At 36.0% G+C, this 26,713-nt stretch overlaps 3 protein-coding genes and 1 long non-coding RNA gene across 8 annotated transcripts in view; 3 read left to right on the top strand and 1 right to left on the bottom strand.

The window, feature by feature from the left end:
• The window catches only part of LOC122574114 (protein FAM214A), a 43,799-nt gene extending 39,985 nt beyond the window's left edge, over positions 1-3,814 (top strand). For all 3 annotated transcript variants that reach the window (XM_043741287.1, XM_043741286.1, XM_043741289.1), the window contains one exon: positions 74-3,814. In XM_043741287.1, coding sequence (XP_043597222.1) covers positions 74-242 — 169 coding nt within the window. In that variant the 3' untranslated portion in view covers positions 243-3,814. The remainder of the gene's footprint in view (positions 1-73) is intronic.
• A 141-nt stretch (positions 3,815-3,955) lies between these two features.
• On the bottom strand, positions 3,956-22,608 carry LOC122574119 (pyruvate dehydrogenase (acetyl-transferring) kinase, mitochondrial). Of its 2 annotated transcripts, XM_043741315.1 has the most exons (8): positions 22,261-22,608; positions 8,800-9,007; positions 8,441-8,625; positions 7,870-8,034; positions 7,392-7,567; positions 6,576-6,800; positions 6,269-6,492; positions 3,956-5,901 (listed from the first exon to the last, which is right to left on the bottom strand). In XM_043741315.1, exons 1-7 carry the CDS (start codon positions 22,361-22,363, stop codon positions 6,304-6,306), a joined length of 1,251 nt encoding a protein of 416 aa, XP_043597250.1. In that variant the 5' UTR covers positions 22,364-22,608; the 3' UTR covers positions 3,956-5,901; positions 6,269-6,303. The 2 variants fall into 2 exon arrangements, with proteins under 2 accessions (XP_043597250.1, XP_043597251.1); XM_043741316.1 differs by lacking the exon at positions 8,800-9,007.
• LOC122574127 lies at positions 10,946-18,380 on the top strand. Its single transcript, XR_006318906.1, has 2 exons — positions 10,946-16,393; positions 16,477-18,380. It is a non-coding gene; the product is annotated as an uncharacterized LOC122574127 (long non-coding RNA).
• A 657-nt stretch (positions 22,609-23,265) lies between the features above and the next one.
• LOC122574203 (protein CDV3 homolog) lies at positions 23,266-26,679 on the top strand. 2 transcript variants are annotated; one of them, XM_043741494.1, is made up of 5 exons: positions 23,266-23,383; positions 23,473-24,020; positions 24,548-24,966; positions 25,070-25,083; positions 26,372-26,679. In XM_043741494.1, the coding sequence occupies exons 2-5, from the start codon at positions 23,847-23,849 to the stop codon at positions 26,395-26,397; spliced, it is 633 nt and encodes a 210-aa protein (XP_043597429.1). In that variant the 5' UTR covers positions 23,266-23,383; positions 23,473-23,846; the 3' UTR covers positions 26,398-26,679. The 2 variants fall into 2 exon arrangements, with proteins under 2 accessions (XP_043597429.1, XP_043597427.1); XM_043741492.1 differs by having other exon boundaries at positions 23,275-23,383; positions 25,070-26,679.
• The last annotated feature ends 34 nt before the right edge of the window (positions 26,680-26,713 follow it).

The raw sequence follows: 26,713 nt of genomic DNA, 5'->3' as shown, positions 1-26,713 counted from the left end.
ATATGCAACTAAACACTCGCATGCATCCAGAGATCGCTCTACTGCCACGTTAAAGTCAAATATTTCATTTCAGATTTATGTCCGGTAAGTCTGGCCGGATTTATCTGCATACGGACATTCGTATGATCATTTGTCGCAAGTCCGACGTTGACACGGCGTCGGATTTTGGGTCAGAGCCACCAAAGGAACTACGAAGCTACATCCATGGTCCTACCAACCCGAAATTTTCGCCAAGGTGCTGAGCCACGTGGCTCTTTCCATGGGGTTGCTGTCAGTCACTCCGCTCGCCTAGTCCCCTTCACGCAGAGATTTAGCAGAGATCAAATTTTCTTTTTAGAATTCCAAACAGATCTTCTCGAAATGATGCCTGAGAAATGTTTCACATTACCGAAGAATTATCATGGAAAGGAGTTGATAGAAAATCTTTGCGAATATGGCCTTTTCAAGAGGAGGAAAGAAGGTTATAAAAAAGAAGAAGAAAATGTCCAGATAGAGAAAGATTTTTGTAGTAAAGTAAGACCATGCTTCGCAAAAAGAAAAGGTATATTGGCGGTCCTTAGTAGGGCATTCATATTTTGAGATTATTTTCACGAAGAAGATGAGAAGGCAACGTAACAGTTTGGAGAAAAATGTTTGCAGGAAGTTTCAGAAGAAAAGATTGTCTTTCTTAAGTGTAGCGTTCCAGATTGGTAAGGAGAAAGGAATGTTAAGGGGCATATTGCGAGCCGCTTTAGTAAGAATTGTTTTGCTTATTGTATAGATGCAATTTATTTTCTTTCTTCTCAAATTGTCGGTAATGCTATCTTCAACGCGGAAAAAGAAGGCGTATGTTAATTTCAGCTTACGATGGTTTCTTTCGGTTTTAGTTTCTTTGCGGATCGAAATTTTTAGTTCAATTGAATGAATTATTGTTTTTCGTTGAATTGAATTTGTACGCTGTACGCGTTCTCAGATTTTCGGCGACGATTGTCGCTTTGAATTTTTGTCTTTCATATTTCTCGCGTTAGAACGCATTCATACTCATCGTATATTTTTCGGACGGAAACGAATAAGGTTTCCAGTTGTCCCGAGTTCGTCGATTTAATTATAAGATAGACGATCTCCTTGCTAGGCCATCTCTCTGATTTATTGTTGTAAATATAAGTCATATGTAAAAGTCGATTAAGAATTTTTTAAACGGGATGATACTGTCATATGTGTGTAGCACTTTACGTTAGAAAAAGAAAGAAGTAAAAAAAAAAGAGAGAAGGAAGAAGAAATAAGTGATACGAGCATAGAAAATATCAAGAATCAGGTCTCTCGTTGACATTTAAAGGAATCCTCATACTATTGTACAAATGATAAACAGAGAACTATGTGATCTAGGAAATCGTTTAAAGTGTAATTTAAATAGATACCATTTATCGATTCGTTGATATTTTCAGAAGAAAATTGAAAGACGGTTGACATCGTCGTTTATTTTATTAAAAAAAAAAGCAACAAGAGAAAGAAAAAGAAAGAGAAACAGAGAGAGAGGGGGAGGGGGAGAAAGAGAAAAAGAAAAATGTAAGAAGGCACTTTCGTGTGAAATGATGTAGTTTGCGAATCAACGAGTGGCTGGATTACACGACTTTTCCTGCTCGAAGAAGAAGAATCATTATTTACACGTATAAACAGAACACAATCTTGTGTCCGTAGCACTGTGATGAATATTTTGATAGACTATAAAGAGTAATTATATTATAAAGTATCTATTTGAGTAGTGAATATGTCCTAGATTAATTAATAATCATACTAATGTCGTATGAGAAATGTAACCGAGCGTAACTACTAACCGCAAAAAAAAAAATTACACATACATTTCGCAGTTACACGGCGCTCATTATTGTCTCTGTATTAAATGGCGATACGTTTCCCTTATTTTTCTACGCGCATGAGAAAACAGAAATCAACAAGAAAACAGAAAGACAATTTAGGAAGAAAACTATTCGTATTCGCACGAAGACCGCTTGAATTTCACCTGAAGGATCACTCACTGACTTTTCTTTCATCGCGAAACTTCTTTACTTTGTCGTTTAACTTATCAGCGCCTTCTGCGATTCCTGTCAGATGAAAAATTATCGAATTTTTTAGATCTACATACGACCAAATTTGCTATTTAAATAAGATGTCAATTCAGGTGAATTTCCGGGCATTTGTTATGCTCGTCCTTATTAAAAATAGAATTCGATTAACTTGACACGGTGGAGACACGTAAACGTAACAGATGGATTTTGTGATTCGTTCAAAGAAATTTGTCTTTCCGAACGAGAAATATGTTGTGTAGTCTTACTTATGCTGACGAGTACGTTTACGTTTATCCGCGTCGATAATACTTCGTCTGAATCATACGAGAATATTACTTAAAATTCACTGGTCCATGAAGAATTAAGCTGTTTTAACGTTGCAAAAGTTTTCGTAGCACGTGTATTGTACGGCAAGGAAATATAGAGTGTGTAATCACTGCCATGCTGTAAATACATTGTAGCATAGATGAATCGTTGAATAACAATTTAAGGGGGTTTTAGCAATAGTTGTTTGCCTGATCGAGAGATCCCATTTGAACAGAAGCAGAAAGCAAAAGCGGGGTCCATTGAAAAATCTCTAAAAATCACTCGGGAAACTCGTCTTGTTCTCTATTGTTTTTCCACTTTAAAATCATCACTTTCACGCCACAATGAATAATAAATTTTTTCCAATGTATCGGATGTCTGTTGCCAACCCATTGGAAGCGAATTTTTTTTCAATTGGACCTCGCTTGTGGGACGATTAGAAACACGAAGTGTACACGCTGCGAATTTTAATAGCATATTTTCCCAGATCATTGAAAAGTCGCTTGGTAGCTTTAACAGGAAGATCTCAACGATGCGTGTAATTAATTTTCATACGACGGAAATTGAACGAAAAATATGTGCAATTCATTAGTGTACCTTTCTTGAAAAAATTCACGGAAATAGGAAGAGAATACGAATATTGTATTTTTGGAATTTGCAATCGAGAGATGACTAACTTGTACACTAACTTGTAGGACGCGCACTAAGAATTTTATTATTGTGATAAACTTTTGTCGGAATAATGATTCGTAATTACTTCGAAGTCGAAACGCATTCTCTTGTTGCTGGAAAAGGGGTACGAGTTAAGTCAACGGTGCCAAACATAACAACAAAAGGAAAATGAGGAAAAGATAGGCTTTTGAAAGCGCTCAACGACGCAAACGTTTCGAATCCAACAGCTTCGATCACTATTTTAACTTTTATTTCTCGGTCACAAAAGATTTTATTTTATTCTTCGTAATTACTTCCATTTCGTTTTACCAATTTTCTCCAATGTGTTTTAGTTTTTGTTTTCATTCGATTACATTTTAAAGCGTTTTCTTTAATGGAAGTTATTTTTTATTACCAGTATATAATTTTAATTACCAAACGTCGACGTGGTTGAAACCTGATTTGTAAATTATCATCGATTGTTCGGTCTCTCGATAATTGAAAGAAAAAAAAAAAGAACAGCAAGAAAAATAAGATGAGCACCGTTCGATCAATGATAATTGCGAGCTTTATTTGTCATTGCTAATTGTAGAACGTTTTGTTGAGTCACCTGAACACATTGATGGACGCCAGACATGTACATAGGGTAGTGTTATTTTATAAATGAAAATTATTGTTATTATTAAGATATACTTTTTATTATTTTTAGCGAGCGAAGCGTGAGGTCAGAGAGAAACATTTGTCGAGAGCGAACTCACACTTATGGTACGCATGGCCAAACGTAATAAAACTACAGCAATGCATTACAACAATTGTTCTGTGTGTTTACTTGATAGACCAGTAATTTCCATCGAAGCCTTGTATATTGTATTGATGTCAAACCGAATTAGAGTCTTCGAATTAATTCACACATAATCGTTTAATATTAAACTATGAAAAAATGACGTTATCCATTTTTATCTTGTAATATATTTATTAACAATGTTTACAAGTGTTCACTCGCGTTACTCACGCGAATACCCCTACAGTTTATAATTATAACTCGAAACTGTCCTCTAGACAAATATTAATCCGAGTGCTCTAGAAATTTAGAATTATATACACGGGGAAACACATACAGAGTATACTCGCAGCTACACTGTGAAATCATTTCGTGAATCGAATTCCACAGAAAATATATTCGTAGAAATGACGTCGTTCCTTCGACGGGATATAATTGTCGCGTCACAGTGTAACGAGTTTAGGAATAGCTCGCAATTCTCTTTAAATTCTTTCCCTCTATGATAGTCACTCTCGTTTGAAGAAATAAAATGATAATAAATCGTAGAAAACGTGCAGCATATACGCAAATTATGCAGTCTCTTTACAGTAATCCTAAGAAGGGTAAAGACTAAAAAATTGTTTAGTATTCTAAGGTATGAAGGTTGTACCTGTTTCTTTGTGGAAATTAAATGTTATCGTACTTTACTCTTTACAAACATATACAGAAGTCTTTATTACATAGTTTCGGATAAAATATACAGGGGCGATGTTGTATGGCTTCGCATTCGAAAACAGAAAGTTCACAAAGGAGATTCTACACGAACGCGACGATATTGCATCATTTAAAACCTTTTCGAGTTCCTTCTTGGCTGAATTTAACACGTTCATGACGAAATGCATGTAAAATACCTTAGAACATAAACTAAACACGTACGAAACTCACGGTGTTTGCGAGGAAAGGAATTTATTGCTTGTACAAATCTTTGTTTTCGCTTAGTCTTATAAAAATTCCATTGAAAACTGGGACACATGAAAGTGCTCCTTAAGAATTTCTCTGTTGCTTGTTACACGGTATACAAAATACTTTCCTGAAATTGAAGCTAAATATCAATATCATCGTTCATTATCCTTTTCAGCCAGTCATCCCGACTCGTATGTCATTTTTATTTAATTCGCACGTCTAAGGAATCGTTAAGTTATCGATCTCCCTCTTCGTTTCTTTACACAGTTTAAAATTCACAGACGCGGATAACATCGTACATTAACAGGTTCGAAGTTCGCCTAGCTACATTTAACTAAAATTACGCATCAAATCACAGTTCACGTTTTGTGGCATCCTCTTATAAAAATTCCTCCTAACGAGTGGAAAATTCCTCCTCGCTTTCGTATCGATCGATCACGAAGTTCAGCCAAACGTACGTTTGCACATTTTCTCGCTCGAATAAAAGCAGTTCTATACAATAAAACTAATTATACAATTAAAATGCTGGCTCAATAAAAGCATTAAACACGTGTGTCTGTAGATATAAAAGAAGAAAATGATTTTGATGGGGTGCCCAGGTAAATTCTACAATTTCAAATCTTCTCGCCTAAACAGTTTGTTAACTTGTAAAATCCTCATTTACTAATTAAAATCACGTAACGAGGTAACAGAGCCGAGGAGAAAAATTAAAAGTTAAAAAAAAAACGAACTTTCTCAGGTATCTGGGTGCCCCATACATTTTATCATTTTCGTCATTTTGCGTTACTAACGCACGATGAACTGGGAAAAAAGATAAAAGAAAATAGAAACAGATCGAAAACGCGCGAAGTGCAATCGAATTTTGATAGTCGTGATATGTGGGCGTTGTACAACGAGCAATCAGACACCTGACGTTTCCTGACGAAGCAATAGCGTCACTGCAGCTATCACGGCCAGTCATCTAGTTTTCTTCTTTTTAATTTGTCTAGTTTGTCGTGAAAAATATGTACCGGATTACGTAAATCCCTGCTACTTCTCTACAAATCGTAACACGAAAGTCACGAGGCTTCTTCCGAATCACCTACAGCAGAAGCAGCTGCTCCGTCTCACGACCTTCCGTCGATTATGTCAGTGCTCATTAGCAGAACGCCTCGTTAAAAAGGAAACACTGAAACACTAAGAGCGATTGTAATGCAGACACCAAATATCAGTTTTTAATAGACATTTAACTATGATGGAAAGAGTGCGTGAACTCATCTTAACATTTTGCAAATAAAAACGCACTGCTCGCCTACAAGTTGTGAGATTGTATTCTAAATTACAGAAGAATAAATAAATAATAATAATTTACACGGGAAAAGGATGAAAGCCACAGTTGAGAAGCGCGAAAAGAAATGTTCTAAAGAAATGATAAAAATTTGCAACAGTGTAAGAATGGTTTAAACCACCGGATGATACAAAAGTCAGGGAATCAACATAAATGGTCCTGTCATATTCTTCTCGCGTGCTCTTCAAACGTCGAAGTCTGCGAATATATACTTACTTCTCCTCTCTTTGGTCCATAGACAAGGAATTTTACTAGCAATGGCTGATCTCCTTTCCACGTGGGAGCTTGTGCCCTTGATCGTGGCTCATACGTAGTTGCCTCGTGGCCATTCCACCACCGCAATGACTGCTCCAGTCGGTAGTTGATACTTGAGTTCGATAAAACTTGGAGGAAGTCTTGTTGAAGATTGGTAACAGCTCGTTGGCTTCATCCGACAATGCCTGTCGATCGGAATGTCGATTCAATGGACGAAGAACAAGACAATATTATACCACGTTATGAAATTACAATACACGGCTCTTACCTTAAGGTATATAATTGCGTCGGTACCATAACCATCGCAACTTTGCAGAACGAGATCACCGTGGAAATATCTAGCGTATAATCGTGATACTGGAAGACCATAGCCGTATCCAGCAAGCGGAACGGTGTGAGCATCGGTTCTGGTTGGCTTAGGCGCTGTACTGTACATGTACTTGAACAAATGGTCCATTTGCGAGCGTGGAATACCACCACCTTTGTCAGACATCTACAAGAATTTTCCATGTAATGTAATTAGACCGCGGACATTTATGCAAACTTATGCTTTTACCAAGATAATTAAAAATTTGGAATCTGAGTGGAAAATTGTTTTACCTATTAAATGTTATATAACGTCTACTATACTTTGGATACTTTATATATTTCAATTAATTAAGTAATTACCTTATTAAGGATTAATATCGCGGTAGTGCAACATTTCATTTTTTTTTTTTTCGCGATTTTGTTCTTGGAACAATCTACATTATCGAATTCTGCTTTTTAAAATTGTGACTATGGAAGGGAACTGTAGGAATTCAACTTCTACTTTCTTCGTCGCTTCTTACACCCAGATCTTACGATTGTTTCCACATTTTGATGATATTCTATATAATTAACACGCTCTGATTGCGAGCATGTTTCGTATCGAATATCTGACACACCGATATTCGATATCAATGTTGGCGAAACGTCTGACTCAATTTCCACGCAGACTATGTTTGTTGATAGATTCGATTGTCGTAATTCACGCGTCGGTCTGACTACATGCTCTAACCGCTCTAACTGTTTGGAAAATTTAAAAATGATTCGTAAATCGTACTTTGACGCAAATATCTTCTTCACCGCGGGACACGATCACTTCTATCGCCGGGTACTCCTCGCTAGAGCTATGATGCTCCATAATAGCTCGCATGCTGTTCTTGAAAAGTTCGAACAGCATATGGAACAAATGGCTCGGTACGTAAACTATTCTAATTTGACTACATCGTTCCAGCTCTGAAAAGAAAAAAAGAAAAAAAAAATGACGAACAGTAAAACAACAAATTCTTTCATAGAAGGATTCTCCTTTTATCGTTCTTTCTATGTCACTGTCTATATAAAAAACGCGATAATAATTGCCACATTGAAAGCTTCTCGTTATTATATATCTATCCCCTATTTTGTGTACATTATCTTTGATCGCAAAGTTCAAAGGTTTCACCATGGCAACTCTATAAACTATACCTACTATAAAAAACTGATTATGTTATACTACTTACTAGCAATACTCTAGTACAATCAACATTTTTCAAACTTGCCGTTATGTTGCTGGACTATCAATTCCGGACTAGCCAGATAATATTGATCGCACAGCAATCTCGCTTTGTCATACGCGTCTCTCACAACGCTGATAATCTCGCATGACGGGTCTATGGATCCCACGTGTGTACTGTGCCCATTCAATTCGCTGCCAAACAGAAGAGCTGCAACAGAACATATGCTTCTTTCAACAACCATACCCGTAACATCTCCGAGTACGTTGGATAATACACGAAGATTGCAAGGAAAGAACATGGCAAGACGCGTTTCCTATTTTTTTTTTTTTTTTTTTTACACAGAAGCAGTTTTAAATTGTCTTTTCATTCGTTTTTACAACTAGGCATATGTTTTCTTGCTCCCTTCAAAATGATCAAAGTATCGTCTTAACAATTATACCTTTGGCATCTGCAAAACTTCAACCTATTAGACATTTTTTGGAGATTTTCATCTTCAAACCTAACATGTTATTTTCATTTTCAATTTTGTCGTATTAAAATTCACCTGTTTAATCGCAAAGTGACCATCGTGTCTTTCTTCTATAATTCACACGAAATGCGCCGATAAACTTACTGTGTTGATTGATGAGCATACGAATGGAGATTCGGGACATTAGAAATCTGTCCAAGAAATACTGGATGTTGTTCTCCATTTGAACGTCAACGTCGTGGGCTTCTTTCAATTCCAGCACACCCTGCGCCATCGTCTCGACGATATCCTTGTGTCTGTTGCGGATCTTAACCAAAGTCTGACAGAATCTATGAAACATAAGCGAACTTAATTTAACCATATCTTACTTACGCCTGTGTGAAAGAAAATATTGATTTGTTTATCGAAACTGGCCACGAAGAGCGTTATCTTTATACGAGATTTCGTAACGAACGAATGGAAATTAAATGCCTCGAGAGATTTTTCTAACGTTGAAGACTCACTTGTCTAAAGTGGTCTCGTTCACTTCAACCTTCTCGAACTGCATGATATCTTCAAACGAAGTGGCATACAAGTTATTAACTATACCCATACTAGGCATTTTCAGTAAATGCTCTGGTAGCAAATGGATCTCTTTCATAATATTGGCCAACCGGACAGGTAGCTCCTTCCTTAAGAATATAAAAGACTTCCTCTCACAGGCACTTAGACCTGAAACGTTCAACATTTTCTATAATTAGAAATTCAATAATGAGTCACTTATTCCTTTGCTTTTTTTTCTTTTTAATTATTCTGCAAATACATTTTGTAATTGCTAAGTTTGCCTGTCTCGTGATCGGTAGACCAGGCTGTTCGGCAATGAATCTAAGAGATAGTCGTACAAAAGTCCGCGATAATGACTTGGTATAAAATCTTTATCAAAAAGAAACGTTTCGGAGTTGTTTTGATGCATCGAAGAGAGGCGGAACGATGACCTCTGTAAACAGAGTCTCGTTGCGTAAACTCGATTGCTCTATAGGAAAGGAAGAACGATTTCATGGAAAACGTAGCTTGTGTCGTGTCGACGACGATACGCGATATCTTGCAATGCGTTTGTTTTATTTACGACAGTCAAGAAGTTTAATTTTTCTCTTCTCTTTCTTTTTCCTTTCGCGTTTCGAGACATTTTGATAAATAACATAAATTGTCATGGTATATAAAAATAATTGGAACATCGATTCCAATGGTCGACGGAGCAAAGATCAATATGTATCTAGAAACATAGATTGGGAAACAATGCGTCGAGTTGGTAGAGAAAATTTATTTCTTCTCGTTTACTCTTCTATGTTTCGATAAATCTGGTGCATTTACGAAATATGTGAAAATGGTTGTAATATGGATTCTTCATTGGTGAAAGAGAAATCACTTAGAGTGGTACGCGGTCGAATCATTGGAAAAAGCATTTTGTAGTAATATCGCGTTTTAGGAAGCTATAAGTAGGTCGTAGATCAACCTTCCTACATACATATATTATACTTGCATCTGCGCTTACGTGTATGCGTTTCCTTGCTACTTCGATCGTGTGGGCACAAGCCTGGCAAAATTGATACGTTTTATCAATTCTAGCAAGGCGTTGGCCTCATATCGCCGTGGTACAGACGCTTTTCATATTTCAGTTACGTGCACGTCTCTTGGAAAATATAATTTATCGGTTGATCGATAGAATATAATTTTAACTAAACTTGTTGTTATAATAGTCGTGATAATAAGAACCGAGATTCTCGATTACAACCAAAAATAACATCTTTACATACGATTTAAGGAGTGGTCTATCGATAGCGATTGTTTCAAAGAAATCGACTTATTGCGCCGTGTATTATCTGTAAAACGTCATTTAATCGATCGTATTGTTTACGTAGTTTGTAGACTTAGTAACCTAAATAAGAAATATGTATCAGTATTAATAATACTAATTCCAGGTCTAATTGTATACATTACATCAAGTACAATAAAGATGTCCTTGAGTTTCTCTTCACAACCGAGCCGCAATTGTTTAATTATTTCATTTTCAATTAAAGCGGGGACTGCTTCATTATCATGGCGCTGAGTTGACGAAGAGTAATTCAGAATACGGAAGAAGGAGACTGAGATACGTCTGGGTAAATTTGTTTAGCCGAAGCAGCGGCTTTAATGGATTCCAAAAGTATCTTTCGGTTAAAAGTGGTTGACATTTATTCCTGCAGGTATTGACTCCGATGAATAAACCGCGGATTTTTATATATTTCTGGGTTTCAAAGGGCAAATATGCACGTAAGAAGGTACGTGCCTTCTTTCGTAATATGCAAAAATACATAAATCATTCGAAGTATCGTGCTCTCTCTAATATTTTATTGATAAAAGAATTCTCTGTACATTCGGTAAAGTATATCGACAGACGAGATTGTGTCTCTCCTATTTGATCAAGAATATAAATATTTGTGATAAAGTAGTGGTCGGTTAACAGAGGTAGGATTTGACCAGCATTTACGTCATCGGCGATATCGCATTTCCATCGAACAATAACTTGATCTCGTTGCTCAATTGGATTAAATTTGTCTCGTATTCGTTGAGTGATTTTACGAGATTGCATATATATACACCACGTATACCAGTAAGTTTCATAATCTGCGCACAAGATTGTTCAATCTGTTAACGATATTAGAATTTTAACCAGAAATTTCTATTATTACAAATGAAAATTTAATACAAATAAGCTATTTTCCAGGCTTATAATACTTTCACATGCTTGTAGATTCTATATCGGAATATAGATAGGTCTTTTCAGTATCTGAATAATTCACCGCTAAATGCACCGAGACGTCCATCGGAATTCCTTTTAAAAATTCTTCAAATTTTAAAACCTGAGTTTCGACTATCACCAAGGTTAGTCGATAGTAAGAGCATTTCTATTGAAATTTTTCAAATGTCACGTTTTCCATTACAGGAAATTGCATTTCTTTCTAATTGGATAGATCGTTGAGCAGCTGATATACTGCCAAGATAACAAATTGCCGTGAAATCACCTATTGGTTTTATCAGCACCGAGCAGACTGAACAAGATAGAGGGTACTTTTTTATGAGAATTCTCTATGATCGAAATTGATCAAACAAACAAACTGGTTTTCGTTGAGTTATCTGTTCACGCAAAGATCCGTGGGATGAACCATAAAATGATCCCCTTCGATATCTATATCAGTATCATTATCATTTGATCGTACCATCAAATAACATTTAAGCTGTACAATATATCCTGGGGATTATTGTTAAATCAATTACTAGGAATATGTGCGTTTTATTGCTTTCGTAGATTAATTAAAAAACATTATCGAAAAGGTATTAGCAGGATTGTGATAGATATATAGACGAAATAGTTTTTTATTAACAGTTTTTACGAAACTGTTATTTATCTTACAGACATAAAAGGAATAAAGGAATGAAAGGAAGGTTTCTTTGTAAATTGTATCTTGTTCGTTACGTTTACATAAATATAAATTTGCATAAATATCAGAATATTCCACGTTATCTAACAAATATAAATTCAATTGTAGGTAATATTAAAAGAAAAACTAGAACCGAAACTATCAACGCAATTTATTACTCGGTTAATTATTTTGTTTTATATGCCTTTGCCAGAGAATTCCTTAAATTGAGTTTCCACAAATATTGAGAAACGATGTATTGCGTCTCTTAAGAATAACAATTTTCAAATATTGCAAGTACTCGCTTGTTTGGCAATATCATCTTTTTCTTTCCGGTTCATGTGTTTTCTTTCCGATGTTGAAAAGCTTTCCAATTATCAATCTCTTTCTTCTTTTTTTTAATATGAGATCGCATTAATTAGGAAAAAACCAGACGATCGTAAAAAGCCTTCTGCGAGATAAAACACATGAATCGTAGTTAGAAAAAATAATCGCTACGTGTTTTGGTAAAAAGTACTTTCTGCGAGACTCGTTCCTTTCGTGATAAACAAAAAACGCTGGATGTTTCATTCAACCGATAACGCGACCCAGACAAAGAATAAAAACGTGCCTAATTGATACAATATAGCGGAATCGGATCGACATGTTTTTAAAACAAACAGAACGTGAACAACAACGTAAAAGAATGGAGATTGTTTACATATTTCGTGCGATTATATATTTCGCAGACGGACTCTGTACGTCGATCGTCCTCCCTATGCATATCATTAACGAAACAGCGCTTCACCTTGCGTACAGAGGTGCACAGTCCATTGGCCGATTTGCCAAGGAGTTCATCGCGATTGTTCGCAAGGTCAGACACTGCATCGAATTGCAGTGAAGCATGCGATGTCTCTCAATGTTCTCTGTACATTCAAGAACGTCATACGTTTTCTATATAGCAGTTCGATCGGATCATTGAGAACCTGTACGGTCATTTTAAAGGAAAGAAGACGACAAGTGCAGCTGCATAATACAGAAATGACAGTGGTGATTCTACGATTGACGGCGTTACTTATTTCAAATGTCAATGTGATCGATTCTCTTTCCTTGGTAGCTAATTCATAAATGAAACCTATCGAATAAGTTTCCGTTCAAGAAGCAAACCTAATCAGTAGACTGCAAGCATATTCATGTAACAAGCCGTAATAAACTTGGACAAACGATAAAAAAATAATGAAATACGAGCATTTGTTAAGTTCCTAACGAACAGTATGCCATAATCGAATGCACGTGACATGATATTTCCTTGAGTGAAATTAAGTTCTGTTCGACAGCGAACTGCTTCACCCATATGCGCCGTATCATTGAGAATCTTTAGCGAATTGAAGAACAGATAACGAATGAAGCTTAACCCGGTCGCCTGGAGTGAATCGCGTAATTAGTAGCTTTGATTTAATGAGAGTGCGATGGATTCTCAAGCTTCCAAAGGAACCTTTTATTTCACGGAGCTCTGCGAGAATTAAAAGGAGTATATTCAATTATCGTTTCTTTTAATAGAACCGCATTGCTTTATCGAATAAGGAAATATCGCGCGAAAGTATTTCTGTAATTTTTTACTTCATGATTATCAGCTGATACAACGCTCGCTCTAAATGTATATCAAGCTCTGTCCTCGATCCATAAACTATGAATGTTTATGCATTTATGAAAAAATTAAGATTCCAGAAATATAAGCATATACACAGTAAAGTGTTGAAAATGTACGCAATATATATTTTGCAGAGACATATTTCATACATAGTTGATGTTTAGTATTCGTTACGATATTTAGATAAAATAACTCATTATTTGTATACTATTTCTTTAACCGTATCCTTATCATAACGATATGCATTTTCATAAGAAATGCTATTAATATCTATCTTCTATCAATAAGGTTCTCCTATTTTAATTCTGACGAAATAGATCTCGATGTACCAGGCCAGAAACACGAGTATTCCCTCCAGAATTTAATATCTCGCGTCATCCCGTGTCTTCTCCGTATCTCTAATTACATTTGCCAATTTTCTACGATTATTATTATTAGAAAAATTAATCTGTCTATTGATTTACTGTGATATTAATTATTTTATCAACTACCTATGAAAATCGATCGCGCGAGTATTTACTTTTTTAAAAGATATTTCTATTTGCTAAAAACCAAAAAGAAGATATCATATAGCGTACTAACTAATTTTCCAATTTTCAGATAATGTTTAAAGGCTTTTAGCGTTAGAGAGATAATATAAAAGTTACATTGACATTTACAAAAGTGCATATATGTATATGATTTTTACACAGAAGCAATAACGCAGTATATGATACAGACAACGATAAACGTAAATGATGACGCATCGTGGCCATGTTTCAATACAACACGTTGCTATAAAGTCTCTCTGTCCAGACTCGTACGCATCTATCCGCCTTTTTAATAATTTCATTTACATTCGTTCATTGTTTTTCCGAGAATCAGAACGAAGCAACGGGATATCGAGAAACAGACATTTCCGATGAAAAGAGCGAGCTTTCAAACCAATCGCACTGACGCCCTTCATCCGAGGAACACGAATTGAATCGCTGTAAATCATTCAGCCTACAAACGAAGATAGAAACGATTTTCTCCACCCGTTATCTATCTGCGGACCGATATTTCCATTTCCGCAGAGAACGAATTTGCACATGTACTCTAATTCACGGTCATTCGAACGCTTACGATTTACCGTATTGAGACGCGACTGTCATAATTATATCGGTAAAAATAGTCAGTCTACACGTGTATGTGTAATATATTTAATTAAAAATCACTTCATTAGATATCTTATATCTTCTATGTATAGTTTCAGATTTGTTTCAAGAATTTTACTGATAGGATACGTATAGTGTACAAAAATATTAATATAATATATTTTCCACATATTTTATAGACTTATACTGTATGTATACTGACAGTGCTTTAAATTATTAATTATACAAAAATAGATAAAATACCCAAAGTATTTAAATTTCTTTGAAATATAAATTTGCTTACGAATTCATCGTCTAATCATGATATTGCAGTTATCTTTCGTATAATATATGTATACATAATATATTCATAGAATCTTTTTATTTGTTTCCGAATAATTTCGTGACTCATTGTAGTTATAGTAGAAAACTCGTTTCATTTCAGATAATTGGCCGTTTAATATCTACAGGATAAAACTGAACAGGAAACGTTACGTAATGTAGAAAACGAGCTTGCAACGTGCTGCTGGACACGCTTCGAGAACGTAATTATTGTTGATTAACAGCATTAACTTTGATGTTAACACTACACACACGCCTTATGTAACACGAGAAAGATGAAATTAAACGTTCTCGTTTTTATTGGAAAACTCGATGTGACGAAGTGGAAAATGACCTTTCCACCAGGAGGTCGAGGTTCAAACGACGGCAACGAATATATGTATACACATCGATCGATCGATCGATCGATCCTGTATGGATGGAGCATTAGAATTAGAAGACGCGAGTTTTTTCAATTCAAAGAAACAACTAGCATTATAAACTTGTTAACTGGCTTCAGAAACAGTATCTACGTCATATCTCGACTGTTTGTGCTATTTTAAATCAATTTCCTTCGGCGACTCGAAGTTCCCATTTTCGTTCTCATCTTCTTCCAATTATCTTGATCCTCGACTTTCAAGATATCCCAAGAGTTACATTACGACAGATTTAACAAATATACTCGAAGTCTGTTTATAAATACATCCGTACATTCGATTTAGGACGTTCCTTCGTTATTTTATTATTTGAAATCAGATTTAGTCACTTCTTTATTTATTCTGATTCCGTGACAGTAGATGTTTTATTCCGGTCTAGTTTAGTTTACGAATCGAACGAGGTAGGTACTTTCGTAAAAATAGATCTGTTTCCGGAGGACGTTATAAGCCAGTATCGTATAACGGCGACGCATTAATAAAATTGGAGGACGCGATACTGCGTCCGATTTATGTACACGCGAAAGTGTAAGGAACATTTTCCCGATGATAATGAAAGTGCAAACATGGTACAAAGTGACCTACGAGAAAGCTATCTTATCCATCCCAACGCATATGTTAGTCTCGATGAACTTGACCATCGATGATTACCGAAATTTCATCGATAAAGACCTTCAAGAATATTTGATAATTCCATCGAGTTGCTCAACCTATCGCCGGGAAAATAGAAACGTACACGTCAACTGGAAAATCACGTGTCACGAAATATTTGTAAGACGATCGACAAAACTGATTTCGATGGTTCTACGAAAGTCGACAGCTTGAACGGTCGTTTAATGTGGAACTCGCAAACCCTATATTGTTGCCATGTTCTTGAATACCAATGGTTGCGTCGCTTTTTTTTCGCAAAATATCGCCGAGTATTTCATGGCTACTGATAACTCCAAGCGAAATAAAAATTTATCGAAAAAATTTTAATTGCCAATTACGTGTTGCGTCACATTGTAACATGCCATGATATCTGATACTTACGTGTAAACAATCCACGTGTCGACGGATTATATAAGCACAGTGGATAAATCGTTGTTTGGTAACAACAGAGAAAGTTTGTCTTATCGTCGGAAAATAAATAAAAAAATCTCTCCGATCTTCTTTTCACTGTACGCATGAGTAAATACATTTCTATCATATAAGGTTACATAGAAATATATTTTCTATTACTTTTATTTTCTTTTTTTCCAAGTAATAACTTGAAATTGAAATTGATGGATGTTTCCAAGTAGTCCGGAAGAGAGAAAACACCTATTTTCTCAAGGCTAGACGTCGTTTAGTAGTCGGAATTCAAGGAATGGATGAACGATACTTTTACCAGTGCAAACCAGTCTCAGAGTAAAAACTCGGCCAGACTGCAGTCCCAGTTACTCCTCTCGCGGAGAACTTGCTGGGAACATCCTAATAATTTTTTCGAGCGACGCATCTCCCATGTGGGAATTGTGAGTACAATGATTCACCATTGTATGTAAATTAACAAGTGTCTCGTAATTTTCCGCTCGTTTTGAAACAATTGTCTACTTCAGCTCACGATATTTACTAGGAATCTAACGTGAACACATTTGCAACTCGAATGTAACCTGTTAATCGAGTCGCTTTTTAACGAGAAATTACTACAGCAATGGAATTCAACTTAACACGTAACATGAATACTTAATAATGACAAATTAATTTCCGTCAAGTCCATTTTTAATTCTTGCGAATGTAAAATATTGATCAAAAAGAAGAAACAAAAAGAAAAATGAATTTCAATTGCGATATGTTGAAAGGAAAATTTGTTAATTACTTTATTATCTAATTTAATATATCTAATTTAAAAGATTTTTAATAATTTAATTCAACGTATTCTTGTCTCGTAATTTTACATCTCAGTAACGTCCTTCGTGACTCATATTTTCCAGTTAGCAGAGAAATAATTACCGAGGAATTTATTAACTTAATTTCTACGAATTGCAAGTAAATTATTCAGCAAATCAACGAGAAAAATACTATCGTTGGTAAGAAAACAATTGTTACTCATCGGCCATCGGTATTTTTTCACTGTACGTTGTTGTACGCGTTAAGCACTGTTCTATAGGTAGTTCTAGAACGGTCGACGAGCATCTATAACCGGTCAGAGGAAGCAGCTGTTTAGTTTTAAAGTTTCAATCTCAATGTGCAACAGTAGGCACGTAGATGCACGCGCTTCATAGGGCAATGCGCGTCTAGTGACTTACGCCGGTTACATACAGACAGAAAACACGTTCGCTAAATGAATTAGATAACGCTTGGTAAATGTCGAATTAATGTCAATTTACTTTAGGGGCAATTAACAACAAGAGCGGAATACCACAAGTTTACAACGTTGGGCAATCAACGTTTCGATTCGAGTGAAAGGAACCGAAAGCACGACGAATAAATTGAAAATATTATGAAACCGAAGTAACTTGTTATTGCTTTAGATGGAGGCCGTTGATAACAGAAATTCTTGCTAGGTGTTTGGCGTTCATAACATTTAACTATCGCTGTTCTACAGAACAAAAAGATCGATAGAAAGGCAAATATCAAGTGGTAACGTAGTAAATGTTGAATTTTTAATAACTCTCACTTTACAGAATCCTAAAAGGAATGCGTTTATGCACGCTTATATGAATAAACAAAAGAACCATGTTATGAAAGAGAAAATTCTCCGCTTGAAAATTTACCAAAGGAAAAAGAATAGATACAACGAAAACGAATATTTTACATGTTACGATTTAAACTCGCGGCAAAAATCTTTTACACGTCGCTGTATATTTTAAAATGCATCCTTATTTTGGTCCATTATTTAGTCAAGAATAGTAGCAGTAATATTTATTAAATTTCTCCCTCACGACCGAAAAATTGTGTATTCTCTTTCGCACTATATCGTTAATGGGTCTACGTTATTATTTACCCAAGAGTACAAATGGTAACAGCAGGCAAATAGTGGACAGAAAATAAGAGTGTGGTTAAAATCACAAATAATTTCTGGAAAGTCGATTTTCAGAGACCGCGACTTAACACTCCGCCTGCAAACTTATTTTTACTTACGTTAATTGCATACTGGGTCGTTTAAATACACGCAGTTTTCGTTAAGTTTTTATATTTCTATATCTATAATCATCCAACAGCTTTTACCGCAACGTGTTACCTTAATTTTTTTAAACGCAGTAAAATTTAAACAAAGATATGAAGAAAATGAAAAATTACTTAAAATTGCTGGTGGGAAACGATACGATATGCAAATGGAAGATTGGCGAAGCCCTCAAGCTCTCGCAAACTTTCTTCGTGGCATATTCTCAAGTTTGAAACAAAGAACACGACCCTATTGTCAAACTAAAAACTTCGGCATCGAATAAAGTAGACAGAGGAAAGAGACGATAAGTAATTTCCAAGTTCGATAATCAATTTCACATTATTAAGTAACTAAATATATATCTTTGCATCTTGTTGCACATTTCATAATAATACCAGATATATCCTTAACTGTTGGCAAAATTTCATAGGTCTATCGCTTATTTACAAGAGTTATATCTTTCAACATGTAAACAATTATAATGACGAGCTTTCGGGAAATTAGTATGGAATTGCGAACAATTTCCGGGTAGAAAATAGTAACAGGGTTCGTCTACGTGAAAATTGCGCTGGCGCGATTTAAAGCTGAATGTATTGAAAGTTCAAATTCCAAAGGTTTTCGCGCCCACGTTGATCGAATGACGTGAAAAAGTGGCAGCATTCCAGCGTTCCATTCGTACTACTAACGTATACATCACTCTATTTTTGTGAAAGTCGCCAAAAACCATTGACAGTGGCCGAATTCGATGTAAGAATTGCCTTTTCGAGGTTGATTGGTCAACCTTGACTTCTTGTAGAATACAACCTGTTCAAAATCTACATTCGGCAATCTACAGCGTAGACACGCTACGAAATCATCAAGATACTACGCTTAATCCCATTTTTTAATTTTGTATAAATGCAATTTGTTATTAATTCGTTCATTAATTTGCACATCTTAAATAAATTCAAATATCGTTATAGTTATCGTTTGCGAATAGCGTACAAAATGCGAAATACAAGCACAAGAACTAGTTTGTTCGTCCCATTGATGATAATTTGAGGAATTACAACGCGTTATTCATGGATCAAAAGACCCATAAATTGTTTGCTACGTCCTGAAAAGCGGCTTAAGCAGCTACCACGTGAAAGAAGGCACTCTGACAGAAAGTACCTCTGTTTAGAGTACCACTTTGCTATACAGTGCAGCTAAAGCGATCTATGTGAACCAGATTCGCCAAGGTCTGATCTTAGCGCAACACACAAAAGGCAAACACCGCGACAATATTTATTCTAACTGAAGATTCCCGTTATCAGCGAGTCTGGATTTCATTTTCATTCGATATTGGCTAAATTTATTTTCATCAGAAAACGATAGACACGAGCAGACGCGTGTCTGAATATGTGAATAAAAAACAACGAGTTCATATCCGTTAATTCCAGACTGTAGACGGTGCGGATAAAAAGCGAGACAGGATGTTATTGCGCCTCGTGACTCGTGCCATTGGCATTATTTATCAGCCGCATAATCAACTTAACAAACAAAACGCTGCATAGAATTCTTGATAATAATGTAGCTAAATTGCCCGCCGCGTGAAACCGCTTGAGTCCTGATCTCTGTTTTGAAAATCAAGCGTCGTTACTAATTTTAAACAAACCAAACGTTTGCGATGACGACGGTAACGAAGCGGACGTCAGAATGTATCAGCAATGTCAAAGAAAAATCTGACAACTTCTTAAAAAGTTACGGATCTCGTAACAATAGTTGCTTTTCTAGAAATATTTTCATTCGACGATTAATTATATATATTTTGCAATATAAATAATTTTTTATATCAATTCCATAATATAATATATTCGACATTTTAGAAAGTTTATTTCTCGATATGAGTTCCTCAATTCGTATAGATCGCACTTTTTGTCACTGTGTCGACATACATATGAATATGGTGACAGTACAGTTGTCGATTCATTAACAAGAACGAACAATAGCGTGATGTTGAAATACAAGACACGCTCAACTCTGTGATGTCTAGCATGTCTGGCAGTGCGACAACAAAGTTAATCGACAGACGAAATATATATATATATATATAAATACAATGTTAACGAAATGAGGAAAGAATGCAGCGGGCATTATGTCTGTTATTGTTGAGAAAGGTTTTTATTCTGAAAATAAACGCTGGCAAATGACGAATTTGTTTGCGACGATGTTTGGAAGTTTTCATTTCTTTTCTTGTTTATTTATTCTTTGTAGAATATAACTTTTGGGTTGGAAATATAACAGGGATGGAAATGTTACAATATTAATTTCGGGGATTAAAACGATTATATCACATCTTTATTCTAAATAATCCTTATAAAGGAGCGTTTCTGTTTTGGTCTTTTGGTTTGAACTAAAACGACTCCCGAGTCGATTCTCGCATCGATTTTACAATAATTCGTATTGTAAACACTACGTATTACTCGCTCATATTAAACAGATCCTTAACCATAATAAACCTTGATACTACTTAAACTTTAACCTTCGACATTATATTAGAATCTTATGTTTACAGATTTATGTGGTAGTTCCTAAGAAAATCTGTTCTATCCGGATCTTCTTTTCCATTAAGCCAGATATATGAAATTTAAAACAAGTGATTTCATATCTTATATAGAGGTATAAATGGAAGAGTAATTGATAATTTTTTCATTGCTCAAACTCATAATTTTTTAGTAATCTCACTAATAAATGATGCAAGCTTAAATTCGTACTATTTTATGGATTAATCTCAGCTTAATGCGACCTCGGTGACCAAATGATTACGATATTAGATTCGCTGTGCTGAAATCGATATCGCATCAACTAATCAAAGATGCCGAATAATTCAAGAATCGAATATATCAGGCGATCTGAGATGAAGAAAACTGTTACGAATCTGACATTTGCACGAGTGCAGTGACATTTGGGGATCGATAAAAGGAAAGCCGAGAGGAACATCATCTTAATGTCTGAATTTCTTTCGAAATTTCAAGCGTGCGGTTTTCTTCGAATCTATCGCGAAGCAAGCTGCAATTTATTTTATTTTTAGAAATTCGTGGTACTCGTTAGATTGCTGCGGCTGAAATGCGTAAATATGGATTGTAAATGACTTTTTTTACTGAAAAATTTCGATTCTGTGTAACAATTTCGAGCCCTAGTTTCTTACCGACCTTTAAGTATCTGATATCAAAAGTATTAATATTTTGGATTCAATTTTATATGAAAAAAAACAAATTTGGGAAGATTACACGCAGTAATCTTGCAGTAAGTTATACGTACTTGACATTACTCTTTAAATAATCGATAATTCAGCGCTGTAATTAACACAAAACCTAATCATCAAGGCTCTTGGTCGAACAGAGAAAGAATTCACGTTGCGATGACTACTTTGTTTACTCATATGACTATTACATCATGTCACATTTTCAATTCTATACTTTGCTATAAGAGCATCGATCACGTATGATTTGAATGACGCAGCTGAATTATTAGTCGCAACTAAATAGAAATGGCCTATTCGCGAAAGTATCAATTTTTGTACTTAATTTTTGGTTTGCATCAAGCGACGAAAACAAAAGGTGCAGTAACGCCATCACTGGCATTCAATCGTCGCTGCTGACTGAGAATATAAACTAGCTACGGGGACGATGCCCCGAGATCGTTGCAAAATTTTACTTAGCGAAGCGACCCTGAAGATGATATCCCGTGCTCTATCGAGGTCGTTGTTCGATCGATTCCATTCTCGTCCCTCCTAACTAAACAACGACACGAGAAAACGAAAACAAAAAGCGAGGAGTAGGTAAAAGGAGATACAGTCTACTACGTCTCTCGACACTTGAGGCTCAGAATTGGATGAGGTGTGTAAAGTTGCCAATAAAGCGAGCTCCTCACACTCACCGAAATCGATGAACTGTTTTATCGAAAGCGGCGAGGGGTTGAATTGCGAGTAAAAATCCAGCATCTTGCTGATGTTCCCGAAACACTTTTGTGTGAGCTTCATCTCGTCGTACGTCGTAACACATGAACTTAATAAGCCGTCGACTTGGTTTTCCTTCGACTTTTTTCTCTCGAAATTCGAAAGCTTGTTCTGAGAATTTTTTGCTGTCGTTTAAAAGACACGGGAATACTGTCAGAATCTACTGCAGGCAGGTTGAACAGCGAGACTTCTTTGAGTAGTACGCCGGTACGAGGATAGGAGACACCTCCAACCGCAATGGTTCGTGGCAAGACTAGACACGATTACTGGCGTTTCAAGAAAGGGATCCTCTATATGTTCGCTTCCGATCGCGCGACTGCGTACCCCTTACATGACCCCTATCAAGTGGAGAAAAGTGGGGCTGCCTGAGGCGCCACATTCAAAATATCCTTCTCCTTTGTTGTTTTCTTTATATCGTGATTTTTCGGTCACGAAAAATTTCTTACGTGACGAATTTTATAATAATACACATTTGGCAAAATTAATGATAAGAAATGAAAAATTGATAAAGATTATTAGACAAAAGATACAATTTCAGCGTGTGATGTGAAGTCAATAATAAAGATTTACGTAAATAAAAGCGTGAGTAGATATACGATAATAATATTTCCGAATATTTCCGAATAGAATAACACGTCTATGAATAGAAGTTGAAGAATTTGTATTAAGCTCTTTGAATGTAAAACTCATTGAATGAAAACATTCTAAGGTATGCTTTTTTAAAAATGTAGAAATTCATTCTGCTTCAGTTTTCCTTAAACATTTATACAATTATATAATATATAATCTGCTTAATCAGATAAATGATTTTTTCGCACTTTGTTTAAATACGATATTACCATGCGCGATTCTCTTTTTGTTCACCTAGGTAATTGTCCCAGTTGAAGCGTCATTTCGTATTCCGGAAGTGGCGAAATAGAACACGTGGCGCCGCCAACGGTGCACGTCGTATACATTAACCGTGGATCAATTAACCTGTATATAAGTTACATTTTTAGTACATATTACCCCTTTCTACGATTTCTCAAGTCCCAGTTTTAATTCGTAAGTAATCTATCATGCCAACTGTTTTTATGTTTTACTGAATAACTGGAATGATGCGATAATTTTGAAACACACGACCACGTTTCTAGGTTAGGTAACCCTTGAATTTTTTTGTGTTGGTCTTCTGCTAGACAGTCAGCGCCACATATTCATCGCCGAGAAAAGTATTTCTCAGTATTTTATGAAGTTAAAACGATATACAGCATTAAAAAGGTTATATTATCGATTTCTATGATTTCTTCGCGTATTTTTTACGGTGTAAATCAGTTCTTGGAAAAGTTGAGACCGTATTTGGAAATTCTATTGACTTCGAAGCGATTGCCTGACTTCCGGCCAAGACAAGCCCATGTGGACTGCAGCAGCGGTGCCTCCGATCATTTCGTGCTGAGGCTGTCCCTCGTGTTTCTGTGAAAAAAACTTGTCCGACGAATAATCACGCGTGCATCGCGTAAGTCATCGCAGCATGGCTGATTTGGATGATTTCTTTGCGAAAAAAGATCGTAAAAAAGCGAAGGGGAAGAAATTCACAACTACGGAGGAGATAGCAAAGAAATTGGAAGAAACGGGCAAACGGTTGGGGAAGAAATCAAAAGATAAACCAGTGAACCCGGAGGGGGAAGAAACTCAACAAACCGAGGTGAACATTCGTCCATTCCGCATGTGTATCTTGTCCTTCGTGTTTCGTTGAACTTTCGATCCTCGAATTGTGAACAGTCGCACGCGAAAGTGCCGAATACGGTGTGCCATAGGTCGCTGCCATATTTGTTCTTGCAAACGTCATTCTTACTATTACTGAAACTAATCTGCTTACTTGGGTCCTCCCAATCTAACATGATTCGCGTTGCCTCGTTGTTCGATGACCAGATTGTTTGTTACATAATTGAATTATTACGCGGCTACGGATATTTTCCTTTATAAACTTGCTGAAACAAACCAGCTGTTCTGGTGATTATTATCGTGCGCGATTGATGCTACTTTGAACGAAAATATGGTTTTTTGGAGTAAAAAGCTTTTATACGATGGATTGTCGATATTTCTTTTTTTTTTTGTAATGTGAACCTGGATAAAACGCTTCTATAGGATTCTTTTGTAATACATTATAAATTATGTGGAGATTCTGTAAATTTTTGTATTATTTTTCATGTTTAAAATATATTACTTTAGGATGAAGATGAGTGGAGAGAGTTTGAAGAAGAGAAAAAAGACTATACTGGCTTGAAGATTGGAAACCTGACAATGAACGAATCCATAGATGCAGAATCTGATGATGAAAAAGGTACAGGAGACATTAGTTCGGATGGAGAATCAGGTGAAGGTGGTACCAAACATTCAGGACCCTGGAAAAAGCCAGAGCTCCCTCCACAACCAGAACCAGCACCAGAAACAGCACCACCACCTCCACCACCTGTTACTTCAGGAAGTAGTTATAAGCCTCCACACTTAAGGAATATCCAAACAGTAGCTGCTAGTCCTAGACAACGAGCAAAAAATATTGCGCCGGACATACATAGTGAAGAATATTTCCCAACGTTGAACTCCAAGCAGCAGCAAAGCAACGAACCCAGCGGACCATGGGGCAGACGGTATGTATCACAAGTACTTTTGATTGTTTTATAATAAAAAAAGGAAGAAAATGCAGAGAAAAAGATGGTATGTGTATATAACAAATAAATAATTTTATTTTAGGAAACGAGACGAAGGTACGTTTGAAGAAGTGCGTAATCGAGGGGGAAGTAGATCATATAGCGTACAGGATGCGCAAGCTCAAGCGCCGAAGCTCTCTCTGGGTAACAAATATGGTGCCCTATCGCAAGATCAAAGCTGAAATCATCTCTGACTTGATCGAATGACAAACACAGTCATTATTACGTCATCGCCTCTCTCCGTTTCGTGGCCCAGTTACGCTATTAAATATGTTTTCTAGGATATAGAACACACGACGGAACGCGTACGAGTAGGATGCATGATCGATTCACGTACCGTGCTCTAGCTTTCGAAAAGCCAGACGTTGATTAAGAAAACAAAACCGGGAAAAGAAAAGAAATCCTATTTCGTTCAATAGGAGACCCCGCCTGCTATCGTGAAACCGGATGTACCATTTCTTTCGCGAAAACGTGATTCGTGCTTACGATGAATTTCGTGAAGAAACGCGAACGTTTATTTTTTCATACGAAGAGAACATGCTCAAAACACACATATATACACATTTAGCATCAGTTTTATATTTAATTTTTTAATTTACATACTAGAAAGATGAAAGATGTTTAACGAGAGATGATGGGGGCAGTAGAGAAAAGTCGCGAGTTTGCATAACGAACCGGAAATCGAGATAGAACTCTCGTAGCGCAAAAACGGTGTTGAACTTCGCGATTAATCACGTAAGGCACTCATGTGGTCGCTGTATTTTTACACGGTGCTGCTGTTTTCATTTAGCGTGCTTGCATTCGCGTTAGTCAATCGATCACCTTCGAAACGTCTCGGGAATATAGATTAAAAACACTTGGATACTCGAACGTGACATCGTTTTAACGCAGGAAGGACTATATTATATTATTACGTGTGCATTGTATAAAGAAGGAAAGTCGATCAGTCCTAATCGGGCTTTGTCTTTTCGAGTAATAGTTTCGCTCAACGGCAACGTACGTCAACGAACACAAAAGTTTAGATGAATTAAGATATATGTGGATAAATATATATACATAATAATTACATGGAAATAATTGAACTCGGGGGCTGGGCTTTGGAACGGTGCAGAAATACTGCTATACATGTCAATACGAAAGAATTGCACGAAGGAAAGAAAACAGAGAGAACATATACACAAAGTATAATGAAATCGGATAAGTTTAATTCGTGGAAACTCAAAACATATACAGAAGTAATACAGAAAGAAGAGACACGCACGCGTGAACGAACATACAATATAAAATAACAGGAGACGTATCTACGTTTTTGTTGATACTTGTTTAATTAGTTTTGTTGATTTAGGGACTTCTTTTGCGAAAAAGAAATGAAAACAGGGGAGAGGTTGTACGGAAAGAAAAGAAAGAGAAGAAGTTGTAGAATTTCTCCTATGTGATATCAGGAATTCGGGGTGCTAGCGCTGTTATTTTTTGATGGTGAACAAAAAATGAGAAACAAATAGAAGAGAAAAATCTAACTCGAAGAAGCAAAATGGAGAAAGTGAGCCATACACACAGAATCGCAGAAAAGAAAGAAATGGAGCCTTGTATAGTGAGCTATAAGAAGAAAAAAAAGGATGTGATTATTTATAATAAATTTCCTAGGACAACTTATAAGTACTGCCTTAAGCATTTTAATTTCGCGAAC

The sequence above is a fragment of the Bombus pyrosoma genome, linkage group LG13, assembly GCF_014825855.1.
Source record: "Bombus pyrosoma isolate SC7728 linkage group LG13, ASM1482585v1, whole genome shotgun sequence".
NCBI lineage: Eukaryota > Metazoa > Arthropoda > Insecta > Hymenoptera > Apidae > Bombus > Bombus pyrosoma.
This window is presented reverse-complemented; position numbering and strand designations above follow the sequence as displayed.

Bases quoted from the DNA above. Each gene is read 5' to 3' on its own strand.
- LOC122574203 (XM_043741492.1), top strand. From the start codon at position 23,847: ATGGCTGATTTGGATGATTTCTTTGCGAAAAAAGATCGTAAAAAAGCG. The intron at 24,021-24,547 runs GTGAACATTCGT...ATATTACTTTAG, and splicing joins AAGAAACTCAACAAACCGAG to GATGAAGATGAGTGGAGAGA. The intron at 24,967-25,069 runs GTATGTATCACA...ATTTTATTTTAG, and splicing joins AGCGGACCATGGGGCAGACG to GAAACGAGACGAAGGTACGT.
- LOC122574119 (XM_043741315.1), bottom strand. From the start codon at position 22,363: ATGAAGCTCACACAAAAGTGTTTCGGGAACATCAGCAAGATGCTGGAT. The intron at 8,626-8,799 runs GTGAGTCTTCAA...TATGTTTCATAG, and splicing joins AACGAGACCACTTTAGACAA to ATTCTGTCAGACTTTGGTTA. The intron at 7,568-7,869 runs GCAAGTTTGAAA...TTTTCTTTTCAG, and splicing joins GATAGTCCAGCAACATAACG to AGCTGGAACGATGTAGTCAA.